General features: G+C 45.2%; 1 protein-coding gene across 1 annotated transcript; it reads right to left on the bottom strand.

The window, feature by feature from the left end:
* Window positions 1-332: 332 nt before the first annotated feature.
* RAB25 (RAB25, member RAS oncogene family) lies at window positions 333-14,025 on the bottom strand. Its single transcript, XM_082203993.1, has 5 exons — window positions 13,559-14,025; window positions 7,506-7,701; window positions 4,447-4,640; window positions 3,487-3,567; window positions 333-2,633 (listed from the first exon to the last, which is right to left on the bottom strand). Exons 1-5 carry the CDS (start codon window positions 13,596-13,598, stop codon window positions 2,497-2,499), a joined length of 648 nt encoding a protein of 215 aa, XP_082060119.1. The 5' UTR covers window positions 13,599-14,025; the 3' UTR covers window positions 333-2,496.
* Window positions 14,026-18,979: the final 4,954 nt, after the last annotated feature.

Raw genomic sequence — 18,979 nt, 5'->3', positions numbered from 1 at the left:
GATGCTGGCAGGGATTGAACCTGTGACCTTCTGAATGCAAAGGTGGTGCTCCCCTCCATTGCCCCCCCCCATGAAAAAGAATTATGCTCTGTGTCAAATCCCCAAATGCAACCAAAGTTTAAGTAGGGCTGCATTCACAACATTAATCCGCTATGATACCACCTTCAACCATCATGGCTTCCCCCAAAGAATTCTGGGAAATGTAGTTTGTTCAGGATGCACAACAGGAATCTTAGGTGTCTCTGAAATAAGCACTTTGCTTCTTTTATTTATGGAATGTTTCCCAATGTACACACCCCTACTTGTTTCGCTACATTAAGCACAGTAATAAATTAAAAAATGCCCAGTCCATAGCGATTTATTTACAAAATATATTCTTTGTGTCTCTTGCTATATACACACACAATACATATATGTATAAATGTACACACACAATATACTGACGAATTTCCATTTCCACAAAGGTCTGGCTGTGTCTTTTGGATGGGGTAAATTTCGAAGGATCTCAGCTTGGTGATCCAGACATTCAAGTTTTGGTATGGAGGCTGAACACAAAAGGAGTCACAGCCACAGAAAGAAGTCTAAGCAGGGAGTCCAAGTGCATTGTGAATGTGTAACAAAAGAAATAACAAGAGTGTGTGGGGGGATCTAAATTCCCTACTAGGGCAGTGCCCTTATTAGGCAAACCAAAATGTCACAAAATAATGTGCAAGTTTTTAAGTTTCACAGAACTCTTCATCGAGCCAGATGAAGAGATAAGGAGAACTCAAAAACTTGCATACTATTCCATGATATTTTGCTTTGTCTAATAAAGACATTGAGCTGACAGGGACTTTGGAATATAACAAAAGAATCTAAAAAGACCCCCATCAGGGATCCTTGCAGCCTCCTTGACACACTAGCCAAGCTGGAAGCCCCCCCCCCAATCAGGGCTTCCTCCTGCTTCTTCCCCCCAGCAACCTGGGAGGGGCTATGCCTATGGAGGCTCCATTTAGCCACTGATAATAGCCACTGATGGAGTTCTCCTCCATGAAGTTGTAGAACCCCTTTTTCAAGCCATCACCCATCACCTCCTCCTCTTGGCTTCCAGTTCTGTCAGTTAGTCACTTTTGTTGGGGGATTTCTGGTATTAGGAGACTAGGAAGTGTCAGGGGAGTCTTCATAATAACCGAATTCCCTGCCCTGCAAAATGCCCTTCTTCCTACCTACCTAGTCATTCAGCCACATTGGCACCATGCCCAGGGCACTGTGTGGAAATTCTGGCGCAGATTTATTGGCCCTACAAGAGCAGCAGCAAGCCTTGTCAATCACACACCCTCTGGCTGTTTTGGGCTACAAGTCCCATCAGCCCCAGCCAGCATATGAGGAAGGCTGAGCTGTATAGCAGCCTCTCTCAACCTGGCGTCCTCTGGGAGTTTTAGACTACAACTCCCAGTTATGGCCATAGCCCAAAACATCTGGAGGGCACCATGTTGGCAATGGCTGGGACAGAGTTGGAGTTTGATGAGGGAGACTCAAGCTCATCCACAAATGAGCACTGACCTTGTCTCCTTAGAGGGAGGTTGTGGGGATAGAAGTGTAATTTTTTTAAAGTTTGAAGCAGCAGATATCACCTGCAGCAAAGCCCTGTTACCATGAAGTAAAAGCCACTGAATTCAGCAGGGCTTACTCCTGCATACACATGGCAAGCCTCACAGAAAGCCAACAGGATTTAAGTTAGCACACGTTAACACCATACATTTAAAGTGCAATGGCACCACTTTAAACGGTCATGACTTTCCCTCCCCAAAGAATTCTGGCAGCTGTAGTTTGTTAAAGGTGCTGAGATTTGTTAGGATGCACCTCTTTCTCTCCCCGAGTTACAATTCCCAAAGTTCCTTGTGAAGGGAATTGTAGTTCTGTGAAGGGAATAGGGGCCTCCTAACAACTGTCAGCAAGCTTAATAAACTACAGCTCCCAGAATCCTTTTGGGGAAGCTGTGACTGTTTAAAAGTGCTATCAAATGTATGGTGCGATTGTGGCCTTAGTCACAATAACCTGCAATGGAACTTGCACTGCGATCCTAGGCCTGTTTGGATGAAAAAGCCCTACCAGAGTTCAAAGGACTTCACTCCCAGCTAAGAGGGTACAGGACGGCTATTTGTGATTAACTTTGGCAGGATTGTGGCTACTGTTGCAGTCACTATAGATTCGTATCTGTATTGGAAGACAAGGGTTGCAGGGTTGCGGGTGGTTCTTTTGTACAAGTACTGACCCACAAACACAGAATTCTTGATTCAAGATGCTTTGTCACCCCCAAACACGCTATTGTGCTCCCTAGATTTAGGCAGGCTAGCCTGATCCATAAAGTTTCCATAACTAACCCCCAGACCACAGAGGCTACAGTGAGACGGACATCTCGGCCATAAATCATCAACCAGAGTGTGGAATCCTCTCCCACCCACCAAATGTTGGCTTCTTCAACACGGCTGATGTTCCTCATGTGCGACCCTCACTTCAGAGGTTCAAGCAACAAGCTCGCTTCCCCTCCACAGCTTGAGAGGTGGAGGCTGCATCAGTGTGTTCAGCAGAGAGTGAAACGGTGTTGTCCAGGGGGCTTTTCTGCTTCTGTTTCTGCACTTTGTTGAAAATGTCTAGGAGACAGGAAGGAATAAATAAAGATGCTTATGCACTACCCCAATCTCCAAGCAGCGAGAGATTCCAGGAGTGCCCCAGGGGCTCACTTTCCTTGGAATGAAGGTGTCTTTAGGACAGATGGTTTTATTTGTACAGGTAACTCACAATTTAGCTTGTGCAAATCCAGCTTTACACACTTGGCAATTAAATTAAAAAAAATAAAAAATAAAAAGGGGGCAAAAATGGAGAGGATGTCCAGGAAAAAAACCTTTGCCGATCCCACCCACCATTGCACCATAGTGCTAATGTGTGCATTATCAGCACCAATAAGCTACCATCTGGGAAAAACCTGAATTTTATGTTTTTCCAGACTGCATGATTTACCTTTTATCTCCATGCGTAAAAGGGCTAAAGGTTTCTGGGTACACACACACACACACACACACACACACACACACACACACACACGTGTGTGTGTGTGTGAGAGAGAGAGAGAGAGAATGGGAAGTGGGGGCTTAAAACAAACCCTTCTCCATAGGCTGCAGCCCCTTACTGGAGTAAAGAACAAGTGACAGCAAGGAAGATCACCCTCCTTCTCAACCCTGGCTAAGCCACTGTGAGTTTGGGTGCCACCTGTTGCCGGAGGAAGTGGACCGCTCCCGGCACCATTATTCTGGTAGGGTGCCATCGAGGGGGGCCCCCCTGGACACACGCCACGTGCCAGGTGCCACGCCTCCACAGGCAGCGCATCACGCCCCCGGAATGGGTGCCATGCCCCTGTGGGCGGCGTGCCACGCCCCCAGATGCGCATCATGCCCCCAGTAGTGGAGCATGCAGCTTCGCCACTGGTACCACCAACTGATGTCTTACCTCTCAAGATAGTTTCAAAAGCCAATTCAACATTTGTGGAGTCCAGCGCAGAGGTTTCCATAAAGAGCAGACCGTTGTTTTCTGCAAGAAGAGAGAAGCAGTGAGACCCTATCAGACCTCCATTAATAGATAAGATCGGATCAGGTCACCAATTTAAAACTGGGATTGGTAGTCATTCTGTCTTTTTTTATTTCATAATTTTTAAAATGCATTCAGAGAATACTGAAACAGTGGACAGAAAGAGAATATAACACAATGGTACCTTGGTTCCTGAACGGCTTAGCTGATGAACAAATTGGCTCCCCAACGCTTCAAACCTGGAAGTGCCAGTTTGTGAACGTTTTTCGGAAGCCGAAAGCCCGTTTTGGCTGTCGGCATTGTTTCCGGGGCCAATCAGCCAACCAGAAACCGCACCTTGGTTTGCAAAAGTTTTGGAAGCTGAACGGACTTCCAGAACGCATTAAGTTCGAGAACCAAGGTACCACTGTGCAAACAATAACACTGTTTGTAGCCGATTTAATCCAGTGGATTAATCAATTGTTAAAAGTGTCTGCGATTGATCAGGCTGTAGATTTCATTTTTATATAGTGGCATTGCTCGTTTAGTAATAAAACACATTATAAAAGTGTGCCAGTACAGATGGCAGGAACTATTTTAAAAGAGGCACTCCATCTTAAAGCTTCTAACTCTTCACACAAGTGCCGAGAAGGTACATGGGCCTTACCCTGAGTCAGACTATTGGCCCTTCTAGCTCAGTTACCGTCTGCAGAGATTTGCAGAAGCTCTCCAGGGTTTAAGGCAGGAGACACTCCCCGCCCCAGCTGGAGACACTGGGGGGTTGAACCTGGGACATTCTGCATGCAAAGCAGATGCTGTACCACTGAGCCACAGTCCTTCCCTGTGGTGGAGCACAAATCCTTCTCAGGGCTCGATGCGTGAAGCCACAGAGCTGCCCCCTACCTGCATACATCTTGGCTTCCTCCGTTGGGACCTCCCGGGCTTGGGTCAGATCTGTTTTGTTGCCCACCAGCATCACAATGATGGTGGCTTCTGCATGGTCATACAGCTCCTTCAGCCAGCGCTCCACCACATCATACGTCTGGTGCTTGGTGATGTCAAAAACCAAGAGGGCTCCCACTGCGCCTCTGTAATAACTGAGAGATCAGGACAAGGGTTAAGAGAAGGGCATATGAAGAACTAGCAGCAGCAACAACAACAACAACAACAACAAGGAAGCATGGGTGTCCCATGAATCCTTCTCTTTTCTTTGGAAGTCTCAACATTATTTCTTAAATGAGGCCTTTGATTACAACATACATTTAAAACGGTACAGTGTCACTTTAAACAGCCGTAGCTTCTTCTGCCCCAAAGAATCCTGGGAGCTGCAGTTTGCTAGGGGGACTGAGTGTTGTGACTACAACTCCCAGAGTTCCCTGGGAAGAGGGATCGACTACTGAACCACTTTGAGAATTGTAGGTCTGTGGATGGGGCCTCCTACCAACGCACAGTGCCCTGTGCAAACTACAGCTCCCAGAATTCTTTGGGGAAAGCCATGACTGTTTAAAGGGGTATCACAGTGCTTTAAATGGTGTGAAGGTGGCCTATGTTGGTTCTTCTTTGCGGATCTTCCACCTTCCAGATCTTCCACCTTAGATCTCACTTTTCAAATCACAGTACAGTATTAATTAATTTGCACCCAACATAAGGTGACCAGTTATGCATTGCCAAAAAAAAAAAAAAGGAAAAGAAATAAGATGAAAGAAGTCAACAATTTGCATAAAAACTGTATGTGGGCATTTATATCTATGGATGAAAGCTTACAAATAATTGCTATACTTTAAACAGAGATACAGAACACCTCCCTATAGTGGGGAGGATGGAGGGTGAGTGGTGGGTTTGCCTAGTCTGCTAACCACTGAAAAGTAATTCAAAGCTCCTGCATCCTTTTTTTATGGTCCCTTATTTTTTAAGCCAGCCTTGGACTGGACAGCCAGGCAAGAACATGAGGAAGGTGATGAGCAGGGCTGGTGAGGGTACCAAGGGCCGAACAGAGGTGCCTGGAGGGCCACATAGAAACTCAGAATCACAGAGTTCGAAGGGACCGTGAGGCTCATAGACTCACAGAGCTCGAAGGGACTACAAGGATCATCTAGTCCAACCCCCTGCAATGCAGGAATCATCAGAAAGGCCTTGTTCACAAATCCTATTGAAATGTCTTTACTTCAGAGTTGCATTGACATGCACACCCTACCCTTCCTCCACAGAGGTAAGAACAGACTCATGCAGGCAGGGAGGCTCCTGTTCACTGCTGGCTGCACTCAGATTTTGTTTGCTACCTAGAAGTAGTTTGGACGTCCTCCAAGCATGATTCTCAGTTTACCGCAGCAACAGATTGCTGTTGACAAAGGGAGGCGGACATCCATAGCAGAACAGGAGGAGGCCATAGGGTCTAGAAACTTGAGCGGCCTCACTCAACGCTGCAAAGTCATGAGCTTAGCTTTCTAACCCGATTAGAGAATCTCTGCAGTCTACTAATTAAAAAGAAAAAAGCAAAACATGCAGAGAGTTCAAATAAGTAATAATGCTTAGCAATTATGACTTCCAAGGGTGTAGCCATGTTCATTGTCTTCGTTACAACACACTAATCCTGTATTACCCTGGCATCTTAAGAGGCTGATCACTTTTAAGAGTTGCTCTTCCAGAGCACACTTTCGTCAGGTGCATCTGATGACACAGGGCTGGGTCCGTGACCGCTTGGCTCACATTGATCTTATTATCTTCAGGGTGGCACAAGTCCTTTGTGTGGTTTTTAGCATTTTAATACAGCGGCGTTGGACTACATTCATATTCATTTATTTAAAAAGCTTCTGTGCTTGCCCTTCATCAAAACAGGTTGCAGGGCGGGGTGCAACAATATAGATAATATTTTGGGTGTGTCAGGAGCTGCCCTGTCCTTCTGGTCTGGACACGGTCACCAGCCCCGATCTGGGGAGTGGGTGGAGAGAAGAGCGCTTCCAGTGATAGTAAAAAACACAGAAAATGACACTGATGTCATGTGTAACTTAAGCTTGCTTTTTCCTCCTCCCTCCCAGTCCTTTTCCCTCTTTTTAGGGGTGTGTGTGTGTGTGTGTGTGTGTGAGAGAGAGAGAGAGAGAGAGAGAGAGAGAGAGAGAGAGGGGTGGCAAAACTCACTACAGCCTTGTGGCCCCTGGAGGGTTGGCTCAGAGGACGTGGTGGAGCCTACAATAGCCCAGTGAGACATGTCTGAGAAGCATTTTGAGGATAAAATCACTTGCATCCACCAGGACCTCAACTCTGCTATTATAGCAGGCAAATCTCAAGAGGTTTCCTCTTGGGTGTTTTAATACGGTGCTGTGCTTGTGTGTTTAGGAACTTTTGCTCCTGTAGTACCTGTGTTATGTTCACAAGTATTTTTTACAAATTATATGTATCTCAAGAGGAACATCATTTGGGGATGCTTTTATATATTTTTAGATGAGCATTAGCTCTTCTTTCATTGCCTTTTTAATGCTTCTTGTTTCTTAACCTGTTTTTAGCCTGTTGTCGTTTTAACTTTTTGAAGGTTTTAAAGTATTGTTCATTTTTCTTATTGATAATATTATTGATTAAACTGCTTTGAAGTTTTGTTTTTGATTTTACAATTACACGGTGTATCCACTTAATAAAATTAATAGAATTAATTTATATATTTATTCTGTAAAATATTGGAGATGCTTTGGTGTAAAAAGCAACTAACAACATCAACCCCTGCTTTAGCTTAAACATGCACAGGATCAGGGGCTGAATGAGCATGCAAAGCACTTCCCTTTACAACGGTCCTGCAAGATGACCCAATGTTAATATCCCAATGCTGCAGAGGGGAGAGCTGAGGCTTGTTCAAGGCTCCGGATCAGGTCTGTGTGGATATGGCGAGATGCTAAGGGAGAAGGGGGTGCTTCCCAGTCCACAGCCGAATCCCTCCCAATAACCTCTGCCCCACCAGCCCCACCTGTACTTACGCCGAAGTAATGGCCCGGTAGCGCTCCAGGCCAGCCGTGTCCCAGATCTGTGCTTTCACCAAGGCATCTCTCACCAGGATGGTACGAGTGGAGAACTCCACCCCAATTGTGGTGCGGCTGTCGTGGTTGAACTCATTGCGGGTGAACCGGGAGAGCAGGTTGGTCTTCCCGACTCCTGATTCTCCAATCAGGACCACTAAGAGAGATGGAAGGAAGGAGTGAGTGAATGCATTGCATTGCATTCATTAAAAAGTCTAGGTGCAAATGCATTTATTTACTTTATGAATCGCTTCCTATTAAAAACAACAACACACGATCAAATCGATGTAGCAATAAACATCACCAACAAAAAAAACATCTATGAAGCCAGTGCTTTTCTTTTGGTGGTGCTCAAGAGTACGCAGTACCGGCACCTTTTTTTCCTAGAAGAAAAGCTATTTCATATATAATCAATTCAAAGCCAGTATGGACACAGAACAGGATTAAAATCTTGACGTAAAGAGCTGGCCCAAGGCAGTTTGGCACCAGAGGTAAAACACAAAACGGCACACCGCTCCCCCCCACCAGGGAAGAAAGAGTGAGTGAAGATCTATCCCAAACAAGTGGGGAGTAAAGATCTACAGTGCAATCTGCCTCCCCTGTGGATCCTGCCGTCTGAGGCGACCGCCTCACCTTGCCTCATGTGTGGGCCGGTCCATGATCTAGCCCAGCATCCTATTCTCACAGTGGCTAACCAGGTGCCTGAGGGAAAACAGCAAGCAGGATTCAATCACAAGAGGACTCTTCACTCCTGTGGTTTCCAGCAACCAGTATCCACACCATACATTCAAAGCACTATGCTGTACCACTTTAAACAGCCATAGCTTCTTCCCCCAAAGAATCCCGGGAGCTGTAGTTTGTTAAGGGTGCTGAGAGTAGTTTGGAGACCCCCTGTTCCCCTCACAGAGCTACAATGCCTCTTCACAGGGAACTCTGGGAATTTTAGTTCTGTGAGATGAATGGAGGAGGGTCTTCAAACAACTCTCAGCACCCAAATGAACTACAACTCCCATGATTCTTTGGGGGGAGCCATGACTGTTGCTGCCAAGGAGTGTGGTGGAGTCTCCTTTTTTGGAGGTCTTTAAGCAGAGGCTTGACAACCATATGTCAGGAGTGCTCTGATGATGTTTCCTGCTTGGCAGGGGGTTGGACTCGATGGCCCTTGTGGTCTCTTCCAACTCTATGATTCTATGATTCTATGACTGTTTAAGATGGTACCACAGTGTTTAGATGTATGGTGTGAATGTGACCATAGAGCCGAGCCTTTTGCAATGCATCATGGGATGGAGTGGCTCTGGCAGCCCTCCTTGGGACAAGAACTAGGGCTCTGCAAAGATGCCCTTCTTTGCCTGAGAGGGTCCCATGCCTTGCCCTTCAGTAGTGATGTGATGCTCTCCTGGCCACTGGCCACTCACCCAATTCACTTGCATTATTTTGAAGGCTGCTGCCAGGAACACCAGTGTGTCTGTTCCTTCCTCCCCCTGCCAAGTGCTCCTGAATCCATTTATTTATAGCTGCGATTTCACGCCCCGAAGACTTTGCAACAATTAACACGGCACATTTCCGATCGCTACAGGAAGGGCAAATACAACAGGCCATAATTCACGCAAGGTACAGGGTCCTGCAGCTCCACCCGGAAACCCAAACCTGGTAGGTGTCGCTGCCTTTGAAGGCTGGGGAAAGCTAGCTTCGACAATTGTAGAATAACTATGTTTGGCTTCTCAGAATGTGATCTGTGGGCTGCTGATGGCCTGAAACCTCCATTCAGAGGGACATGGAAAGGTTGCCGGACTACCTGCACTTGTCCCTGTGCTGTTCATTTGTTTGTTAGGATGATGACGGTGATTGAGATCCTCCTGATCAGGGCCCGATTTATTTATATTTATTTATTTATTTATTTATTTATTTATTTATTACATTTCATTTATATTCCGCCTTTCTTCCAAGGAGCTCAAGGTGGTGTACCTAGTTCTTCCCATTTTATTTCTTCTTCTTCTTCCTTCTTCCCATTTTATTTTATCCTTACAGCAACCCTATGAGGTTGGTTCAGCTGAGAGCCCAAGGTCACCCAAGGCTGAATGGGGATTTGAACCCTGGTCTCCCAGGTCCTAATCCAACCCTCCAACCGCTACGCCGCACTGCCTCTCAATTTATCAGGCTTATCAGACAGGCTAGCTAACATGTACTGTGGCAGCCATAATATGGGCTAAAAAAGCCAACCAGTATCTTTACTATGGAATTATTTTTCCGTGTTGCTAAACAGCTGGGCCTCAGTGACTCTTCTGCCAGTTGCATGGGATGGATCAGAGTGTCTGGCTGTTAACCAGAAGTTGGTGGCTTGAGCCCTCCGAGAAGCAGCTATGGGCAGGATTCCTGCATTGCAGGGGGTTGGACTAGATGACCCTCGGATCCCTCCAACTCTACAGTTCTATGATTCCCATTTAACACTTTGCTGTCTGTTTCAGCTCTTCAGAAACTTCAAATCACAGCTCCTATGAGCAAGAATCCCAAATCAACTCTCCCCAACCAAGGCAATACTACATAGGTCCCTTTTCTACTTTTGCATGTACCGTATTTTTCCGTCTATAAGACGCCCCCTATTTTGGGGGACTCAAAATTAAGAAAATGCACTATGCGCTCTCTGTGTACAAGATAATCCCTTATTTTAAACTTTAAAATTTTAGGAAAAAATATAGTCTTATACACGGAAAAATGCAGTAGTTTTTCACGTGGATTCCTCTTCATTTCAGAGCCTATCACGGGCAGGGGACAGGAACTCAGGCCTGAATGTGGCCCCCCAACTCTCTCCGTCTGGCCCTCTGAACTCTCCTCCAGACCACACGCCTCACTGGTCTTGCTTCACACCCTCCTAGACTGTTTTCTTCTGGCAGGAATGTGTCCTTGAACTGTGATAATGACTCATTTGCTTGGGTGGAGGACAGAGAGGGGTGGGTGAGTGTGAGGAAACTTGCCAGTGCTATTTTTCTAGAAAAAGGGGTGCCAGAAGTCACTATGAACGCCTCCCTTGTTCTCTTATAATGGCAACGGCACCCACCTGAGAGGTGCCCGAATTGAGTTCTGGTGAGTTCTTGCTGAAAAAAAGCCCTGGATCCTCAGAGTTTCCTGGGAAGAGGGATAGTCTGTTAAACTGGCTTCTTTGGAGGGGAAGCCATGACTGTTTAAAGTGGTATCGTAACGCTTTAAATGCATGGTGTGAATTGAGCCTTCTGCAGACAGAGATGGGGTCTGAGGCTGGAGAAAAGGGGGCGAGTTATTTATCTGCCAAGTACCACTGAATCTGTGTCCTCCAAGCTGGAATTTGAACGCCACCGTCTCAGGGATCATGTTTGCTCCTTTACTGAGAGGTGCAGGTTTATGAAGGCCAAATATTTGTTTTGGTTTCTGAGAAAACCGCCATCCCTTATGCTGTTGTCTGTTTGTTTTTACTGCCTAGATGGGAGTTGTTAGAGAGCTAGAAACTTGACAGTTGGCTTCACTCTGCTTGCTTTTCCTAATGCATGCAGCTCTGGTGCTTCAGAGTCCAGATTAGCACAAACAGTGATCAGATCAGGCCTGGTATCTGGCTTGTGGATGCCCAGAACACCAAATAGGTGTGTTGTTGTCCCTCAAAAACGCTCCAGGCACTAGGGGAAAACATCTGGCCCGAGGAAGCTAGGTAGTTAGCGGGACCTGTTAGAACAGGGACAAGGAATACTTTTCAGCCTTTAAGGCAACATTCTCTTCTTGTCAACCTTATGATGACCACTTGCCAATGGTGGGCAGGGCCAGAGGCAGAAGTGGGTGTGGCAACAAATGCAAATTCTACCTTTGCAAAGTAGGCTAGTTTCAGGGCTTCTTTTCCCAGCAGGAACTCAGTTCCAACACATTCACGCACGTTCTTGCTAACTTCCAGTACCTAATTTTCTAGAAAAATAGCACTGCATACAACCTGCAGGTGAACTCTTGCAAAGCTCAGCTTGCAAAGCGGCCGAACTCTTGCAAGATGCTCCTGCCTCACTGAGCAGGCGAGCTATGACAAGGCTTCTAATGAAAGGGGTAGAGGTGCATGGCTTTGCAACTTAACTCAGCTCTCCTCCTGTGGTTGATGGGGAAAGTCACATGCTTTGAAGTACCAGGAAACAAGAAAAGAGAAAAGCAAATAATCAAGCTGCAGGGAGGAAACTGATCCTATCACTACCAACAATAGTCACTAGGAACGCAAAGTTTGGCCAGCTGATGAGTTGCATTAAAATGAATACAAACCTCAAGTTGGTGGCCCAACCTCCTAGCAATTTTGCATGCTTAAATTATTTAGGGTTAGGGTGTGCAGCGACTGCCATCTTAGAAGATGCATTCCTGCTTCTCTTACGCAATGAGGTAGTTGCATACATGCTATACCTTCAAAGCACATTCTTTCCCTCAAAGAATTCTGGGCACGGTAGTTTATCCCTCATGAAGTTACAATTCCTAGCAACAGTTTAACAAACTACAGTGCCCATAATTCTTTGAGGCACTGTATGGTGTATGTAATGTGCACCATCGTTCGGAACTGCTTTCAAATACAGATATTTTGCAAATCTGTTCAGGATAATCTGTCTGATATGTTAGGATCTCATATACCCTTAGAAGTTAGAACCTAAAATATTTCTACTTGGTTAAAGCATCAAGAGATAGTGTTCCATCTTATAACTGCTGCTACAATTGTGACAGCTAAAAAATGGGGGGGGGAGTACACACAAATATATTGGGGAAAAATCATAGTAACAGAAGATTAAGTTAATTTATTATAAAAGAATACATACAAATCAGCCTAACAGATTTCTGGAAAAATTCGTAATTTTTGTAAAGTTTTGGAACATTTACTCTAATGATAATGTTCAACTTTACGCTGCCTTCAACCTGTTGTAACATTATGAGTATCACTTTACAGATGTTGAATTTAAATTTTAAAAAGCATAAAAGGTAGAGTGTGTACACAACTGCGCATTTTGTCTTTCAGTTTATTAAGCTTTAAATGTGTGCAAAATTTAATCAACTAACGCGGACAGACTTAATCAGCCTTGATTCTTTAAGACAGGCACTCTTCAAGAGCCATATGGGTGCTTGACACAGGATACTCAGCTGCAGCCCAAAGGTGTGAGGCTATTTGTCCACTATTGTCTGCACTGACTGGGGGAGGGGCTGTGGCTTAGCGGGAGAGGCAGGCACCTGTTTGCATGCAATAAGTCCCAAGTTCAATCCCTGCTGGGATCCCCAGGTAGGACTGAAAATATCCCGTCTGAAACCCCGGAGAGCTGCTGCCAGCCAGTGTCGACAGTACTGAGCTGGACCAGTGGTTTCACACTATCACCCCTGATCCTTTCCAAGCTGCAGGTGGCAAGGCTGGAAGAAGAGAGCAAAGAAAGGGCTTGACCGCAGAGCTACAGCCCCTTCAAGTCATTGCCCCACCTTAGGAATTTAGAGTGGACTTCAAATACCTGAAGGGGTGTCACATGGAAGATGGAGCAAGCGTGTTTTGCTGCTGCTCCAGAGGGTAGGACCCGAGTCATAGAATAGTAGAGTTTGAAAGGACCACGTGGGTCATCTAGCCCAACCCTGCTGCAATGGAGGAATCTTTTGCTCAGTGTGGGACTCGAACCCACAACCCCGAGATTAAGAGCCTCATGCTCTGCCGGCTGAGCTATCCTAGTGTATTAACCGGTAGATTCCATTTAAAAGAAAGCACATTCAGACTCAACATCAGGAAGAACTCTCCGACGGTGAGAGCTGTTGGACGGTAGGACGGACTTCACTGGGATCCCTGCAATTCAGGGGGGTTGGACTAGATGACCGTTGGGGTCCCTTCCAGCGTTACACTTGTACAATTCTATAAATCCTCCCATGGCTTTTAAAAAAAGGGGGCATCTTGGGTCAACACACAGCTTTCAGGGCAGTCCTGAAAACCCAGGCAACAGTTTTGAAGAAAAAGAACTGGGAAGTGGGGGGAGAGAACGAGGCAAAAACAAGACACTCACCTTTAAAGACGAAGTTATAATCTTCCTCTGAGGTCCCCATGGCTTGCTGCCCTCCTGGGCCCACTTCAGCTGGAGCAAAGGGGTCCCTTCTCTGCCCTTCTCCAACAAACCAGGAAGGAGGGAAAGGCTAGGTTGCTGGGTTTTTTCTTTTGCAGAGAAACCCCAAGTTTAAAGCAGAAAGAGCGTAGGGGGAAGGAGGGAGGGAGGGGCGGAAAGCAGCGAGGTCCACCTGTGCAAAGAGAGGCTCTTGTTTGGAATGAGGGCGGATGGGTGGGGGACCCTTTGAACAAGGGGGTGGCAGGCGGGAGGAGGAGGGAGAAACCGTGCCACCCAGTCAGGGCAGGTTAAAGGTGCAGCTTCGCCTGACTCAGTGGGGCGTGGACTCTCTGCCGCCGCGCAGGTTGAACAGGTAAGGGCTGAGCCCAGCCCCTCCGCGGCACCTCACCTGGGCGGGTGTCACCTGAGCGGAGGGACTCCTCGCCCGCTTCACCTGGGCTCGCGGTGAGGTCAGAGGGAGGGAGAAGGGAAGGGGTTAGGAGGGGCCACTGCCTGTTTCCCCAGACAGGCGCTTGGGCCTTTAGCCGAGGCATCCATCCATAGACCATATTTTCTCTTCCAGTTGAGGAAAGCGATGGCAAGACACTTATTTACTGGTTTCTGAAATCAAGCGCAGTGATAAACCTGTGTTTGATGCCTGCCAAAAGAAAAGGGGGGGGGGGGAGCTTTGCTTAGGCAAATGACCCAGATATGTATTTTTTTTTTTATTCTGCATGTTTGTTTATCAAACAGTTGGGACTTACTATCACTTGGCAACCCATGCCCGAGAGAGTCGTACAGACCAGGAAATTAACTGCTTTTCTATCGGCCTTTATTACATGCGCAATGTGGTTATAGGGTTCTGAGAAAACGTGGCAACTTGTGGAATGAAATGACTCATTAAATAGGCATTTGGTGCTGGGGGGCAGTGATTGTAAAAAAAGTAGTTGTTTATGAATCACTGTTTTTTATTATTAATGTTTTATTAGAAGAGTTTCATTTGTAAAAAGATACGACTGAGAAAAAAGGGGAAAAAGTGAGTGAGAATGAAAAAAAGGAAAAATACAGTTACATTACCATACATTAATCTTCAGGTGTGTGTATTCTTATTATCCTGATACACATATACTTGTCAATAACCTAATATAGTCTGTGTAAACTCATTCCAAATATCGTTGTATTTATCCGAAGAAAGTCTGTGTCTGTAAGCTGTCTGTTCTTATGTTTGCCAATGTTGTCAAGCTATTGATTAAGAGGAATTCTTCCAGTTCATCACTATCAGTCTCTTGGTCACCATTAGAGCATGTGGAATCCATTTTTGCTGTCCTGTTGTCAATTTCCATACAAGTGGGTATATAGTTCAAGAGCAGATTCACCTCTGAATATCTTAATTTTGTCCTCATAGTTTCTTGTTTATATAGTCCAGCACTTTCTCCCAAAACTTAGTGAGTTTGGGACACAGTAAAAGCATACGTTTCAAAGAAGCATTTATTAATCACTGTTTATGACTGACATATATTGCAAATAAAGGGAGGGGCTCTCATTTGCAGTCAACAGGCCATTTAAACATTTTATAACAATTGACAGTAACATTAATGAAAAACGCACACTGCTACAACTTAAAAACCACAGAACTATAATGCTTAACCGTGTATGTGTGTCTCTGGCCTATGTGATTTAATACAGATCGCCGTATTCGAAAACTATGCGACTCTAATGGACTTGATGCAAGACTTCAATGGCTTACTTCAAGTATGATTAACACTGTACATCACGCTAACACTTAAGAGTTTCATTGAGGGTCAAAATTAACAAAAACTGCTGATGTGCCCTCAGGCATTTTCTCACAATCTTGAGAGCTAGCAACTTGGTTCCTCATTCCAATAAAAGGGAAGTAGCAACTGCTGGGGACGAGAAGGCTGCATGTTGTTGTCAGATTCAGGTAGATAGCCGAGTTGGTCTGACGCAGTCGAAATAAAAATAAATAAATAAAATATTGTCCAGTAGCACCTTATAGACCAACTAAGTTTGTTCCGGTATAAGCTTTGGTGTGCACGCACACTTCAGATACACCAGTGTATCTGTTGTTGTCAGCTATGCAGCCGTAGTCGGGCTTCATTCCTAGCCTCCCCATCATAAACCTGAAAAACTAATCCTGTTAGACCAGACCAGAAGGGTGGAATGTTGAAGAGGGAGAAGCCTAAGATATATAAGGAGTGGGAATTATAACCTGAGGGGAGGTGAGGAGTGGTAAAACTGAGGTCCAGAAGGCTCAATACTTCATGTTTACAGGCTTCTGGGGTGGGGCGGGGGGGGGGGAGCCTCCACTTCAGAGAATTTCAAAAAGTTTCCAGATAACGTTATTTGCAACTGAAAAATAAACCACATCCAAACCAGAAAAACAGAATGGTCACAGGACGAGCAGTTGGCTTTCTTGGTGATGGTGAATGTTAAAAGGTCCTGGCAGCAACTTTTCCAGAATCAGAATTCAGAGAAAGTTGCCTATTCCGGACTGAACCAAATGCAAACAAGAGTCAGACCATGGAGCCCAAGCCTGGTCTACAGCGATGAACAGGAACTTCATCAACTCTGAACCCCAAAGTTTGGGATCCTCTCCAAACCTTTGTCCAAGTCTTGCAGCATTTTGCAGCGACAACCCTGCGTTTTGCAGCTCCCCTCCCCCAATCTGAGTAATTGACACATCAAACACAACACTGAACACTGCAAAACTTTGACACAGGTTTGGAGGAGACCCCAAATTTCAGGGTTTGTAGTTAGTGAAGCTATGGGCAGGAGCTCTCCAGGCAGGTGTTTCTCCATCCTACCTGGAGAGCGACCCCACACTGCTTTCTAATGCCCCTGCAAAAACTGGTTTTTTCACAGCCTCAGCTGACCCTTGGAGCAGCATGAAAAAGGTTGGGGGCAGAGGGACTCCTTTGCAAAAGCCCACTTTGCCAAATAGTTTTGGGGAAAGCAGGTTCAAACCATGCTTCAGATGTGACTCCTCTGAATTGTGAATTCAAGAGCCTAAGGATGTCAGTGACATTTAAGTTAAGAACACAAGAAGAACCTGCTAGATCTGGCCAATGGCACATCAAGTCTAGCATCCTGTTCTCACAGGGACCAAACAGATGCCCGTGGGAAATTGGCATGTGGGACCTGTTCACAAGAGCACTCTTCTTCCCTGTGTTTTCCAGCAACTGGGATTCATTTTTTTTTTAAAAAAAATATTTTATTAAGTTTTCAAATACAAAGTTAGAAACATACACTGAAGAAAGAGATGAAAAAACAAGAAGAAAAAGAAAAGAAGAGAAAACCAACCATTCAAAACATTTTTTAAAATAACTAACTGGACTTCCTCACATCTCCCTTACCCCGCATTCTTTATAATAAAAATATCAGCAAATTATTGCCTTGTTTCATACCTTACTTTGTACTTTTCAAATACTACACCTCTAAATTTAACATACTTTTCATCAATTACTTATATCTTAAATTAAACATAGTATTACCTTAGATTTTGACCTTTTCTTACTTAAAAAATAATTTCCTGTTTCCCGAATCTAATTGCTGAAGCTATAGTTTCCGAATCGTGTAAGTTTTTAACATTCATACAGCTTATATTGTTTTTGTAAATAGTCCTTAAATTTTTTCCAATCCTCTTCCGTTGTTTCTTCTCCCAAATCTCGGATTTCCAGCAACTGGGATTCAGAAGCATTAATTGCCTCTGATCGTGGAGGCAGAGCATAGCCATCATGGCTAGTAGCCTTTGATAGCCTTCTCGTCCATGAATATGCCCAATCCTCTTTTAAAGCCATCCAGGTTGGTGGCCATCACTGTCTCCTGTGGCAGAGAGTTCCATAGTTCAACTATGCACTGCATGAAGAAGTGCCTTCTTCTTTTTCTGTCCTGAAAGTTTTATAAAATTATTTTTTGTCACCTCTTATTTAAACTAAAAACTCCCAACCGGTGTGAACTTTCCTCATAAGGGAGTTCCATAAATTTCTCTTGTTTTAATAGATATATATTTTAATCCCCTAGTCCAGAATCAGGATTTTGAGTGACAAGTTACCAGAAAGGCAATAAAATGTGACAAAGCAACATTTTGATATCACTGAAGGTCCAGCCTTGCACATCAAAAATGCATTGCTTTGGTTATTTGTATCACATCAAGCTTAGATCCCCTTTGGCTGGGCCCCTGAACTCTCATCTAGCCACGTAATAGCCACCTCCAGATCTTGCTATAGGTTCGGGCAACAAGCAGCAGCACGAATGGGGGGAAAGCAGATTATTCCGCATTGTGAAATGAAACAGTGTCGTAAAGCTTAAGTTGATAACCACACGGACAGGAAGGAGACACAGCTCAGGAATCAATTGTTCCAGAAATTCTCCTGGCGTTTGGGAAGGTAGACACCCAAATCTCTCTTTCTACGCAGTTAAAAAAATTCATTCTGGACAGGATGAGAAGATGCAGAATGAAACAACTAGGAGATTAGCACAAAACCACACATGCAGGCTGCTGCAATCTGCGGGGGAAACACTCAGCAAGGCTGAAAATTGCTCTTGTTCAAAAGTTAACTAAGCTTTGGGGCAAGACACTTGGAGCATACAGCTGCCAGGAACAAGGGCACTTCTTCCCCTTTGGTGGGAGACTGACCAGACCAGTTCATCTCTGATAGTCCTATCTGTAGAAGGAATTCCATAAAGTAGTCTTCACCAACCTGGCCACTTGGATCAGCCCCACAGAGTTCAAGGGGGCTCTTTCCCAAGTATGCACCTTTGCAATCCTGATATACAAGGTGACAAAATGGAAGAGGGCGCAGAAGCAAGCACGCTGGCCAGCTGTGTTAGACTGGAAGCATCTTTGGTACACTAAGTATCCAAAAGACAAATCAGCTTCTAAGAGACAGAGTTGACAAAGGACAGGCTCATTTGGGACCCTGCCCGGACAGGCAGGCAGGATGCATGTTCCCAGGAGATCTGCACAGACAAGTATCACTTTAGTGTGCAATTATGACCAAAATGTTGATGTGAAAGGGTGGACAGGAGGAGACAGAAAATGTACTTTTGGGGAATGTGTGTGCGGTTACTTTTACTCACACACACACAAAGCGCTGTATCCAATTAATATGTCCCATCAGTGCAAGAATTTACACTTGTGCAATGGACCTGCTTCCCTGGTGCGCCCCTGCATCCACTCTGGAGGGTTGGGGGAAACCCCAGGACAGACTTAGGGGTGTACAGGGTGGGATGGAAAGAGTGAGGAATTTATTTTTTGTAACGTCATTAGTGCTGCATTGGTTACAACCCCTACTGAATGATTTCCCCCATCTGTCAACTTAGCCCTAAGCAAGAAATGAGTCCACCTTTCTGTTTTAAGAGGAG

The sequence above is a fragment of the Podarcis vaucheri genome (genome assembly GCF_965113315.1).
Source record: "Podarcis vaucheri genome assembly, chromosome: 16".
Classification (NCBI taxonomy): Eukaryota; Metazoa; Chordata; class Lepidosauria; order Squamata; family Lacertidae; genus Podarcis; species Podarcis vaucheri.
Note: the sequence above shows the minus strand (reverse complement) of the source record. Positions and strands in the feature narration are given on the sequence as shown.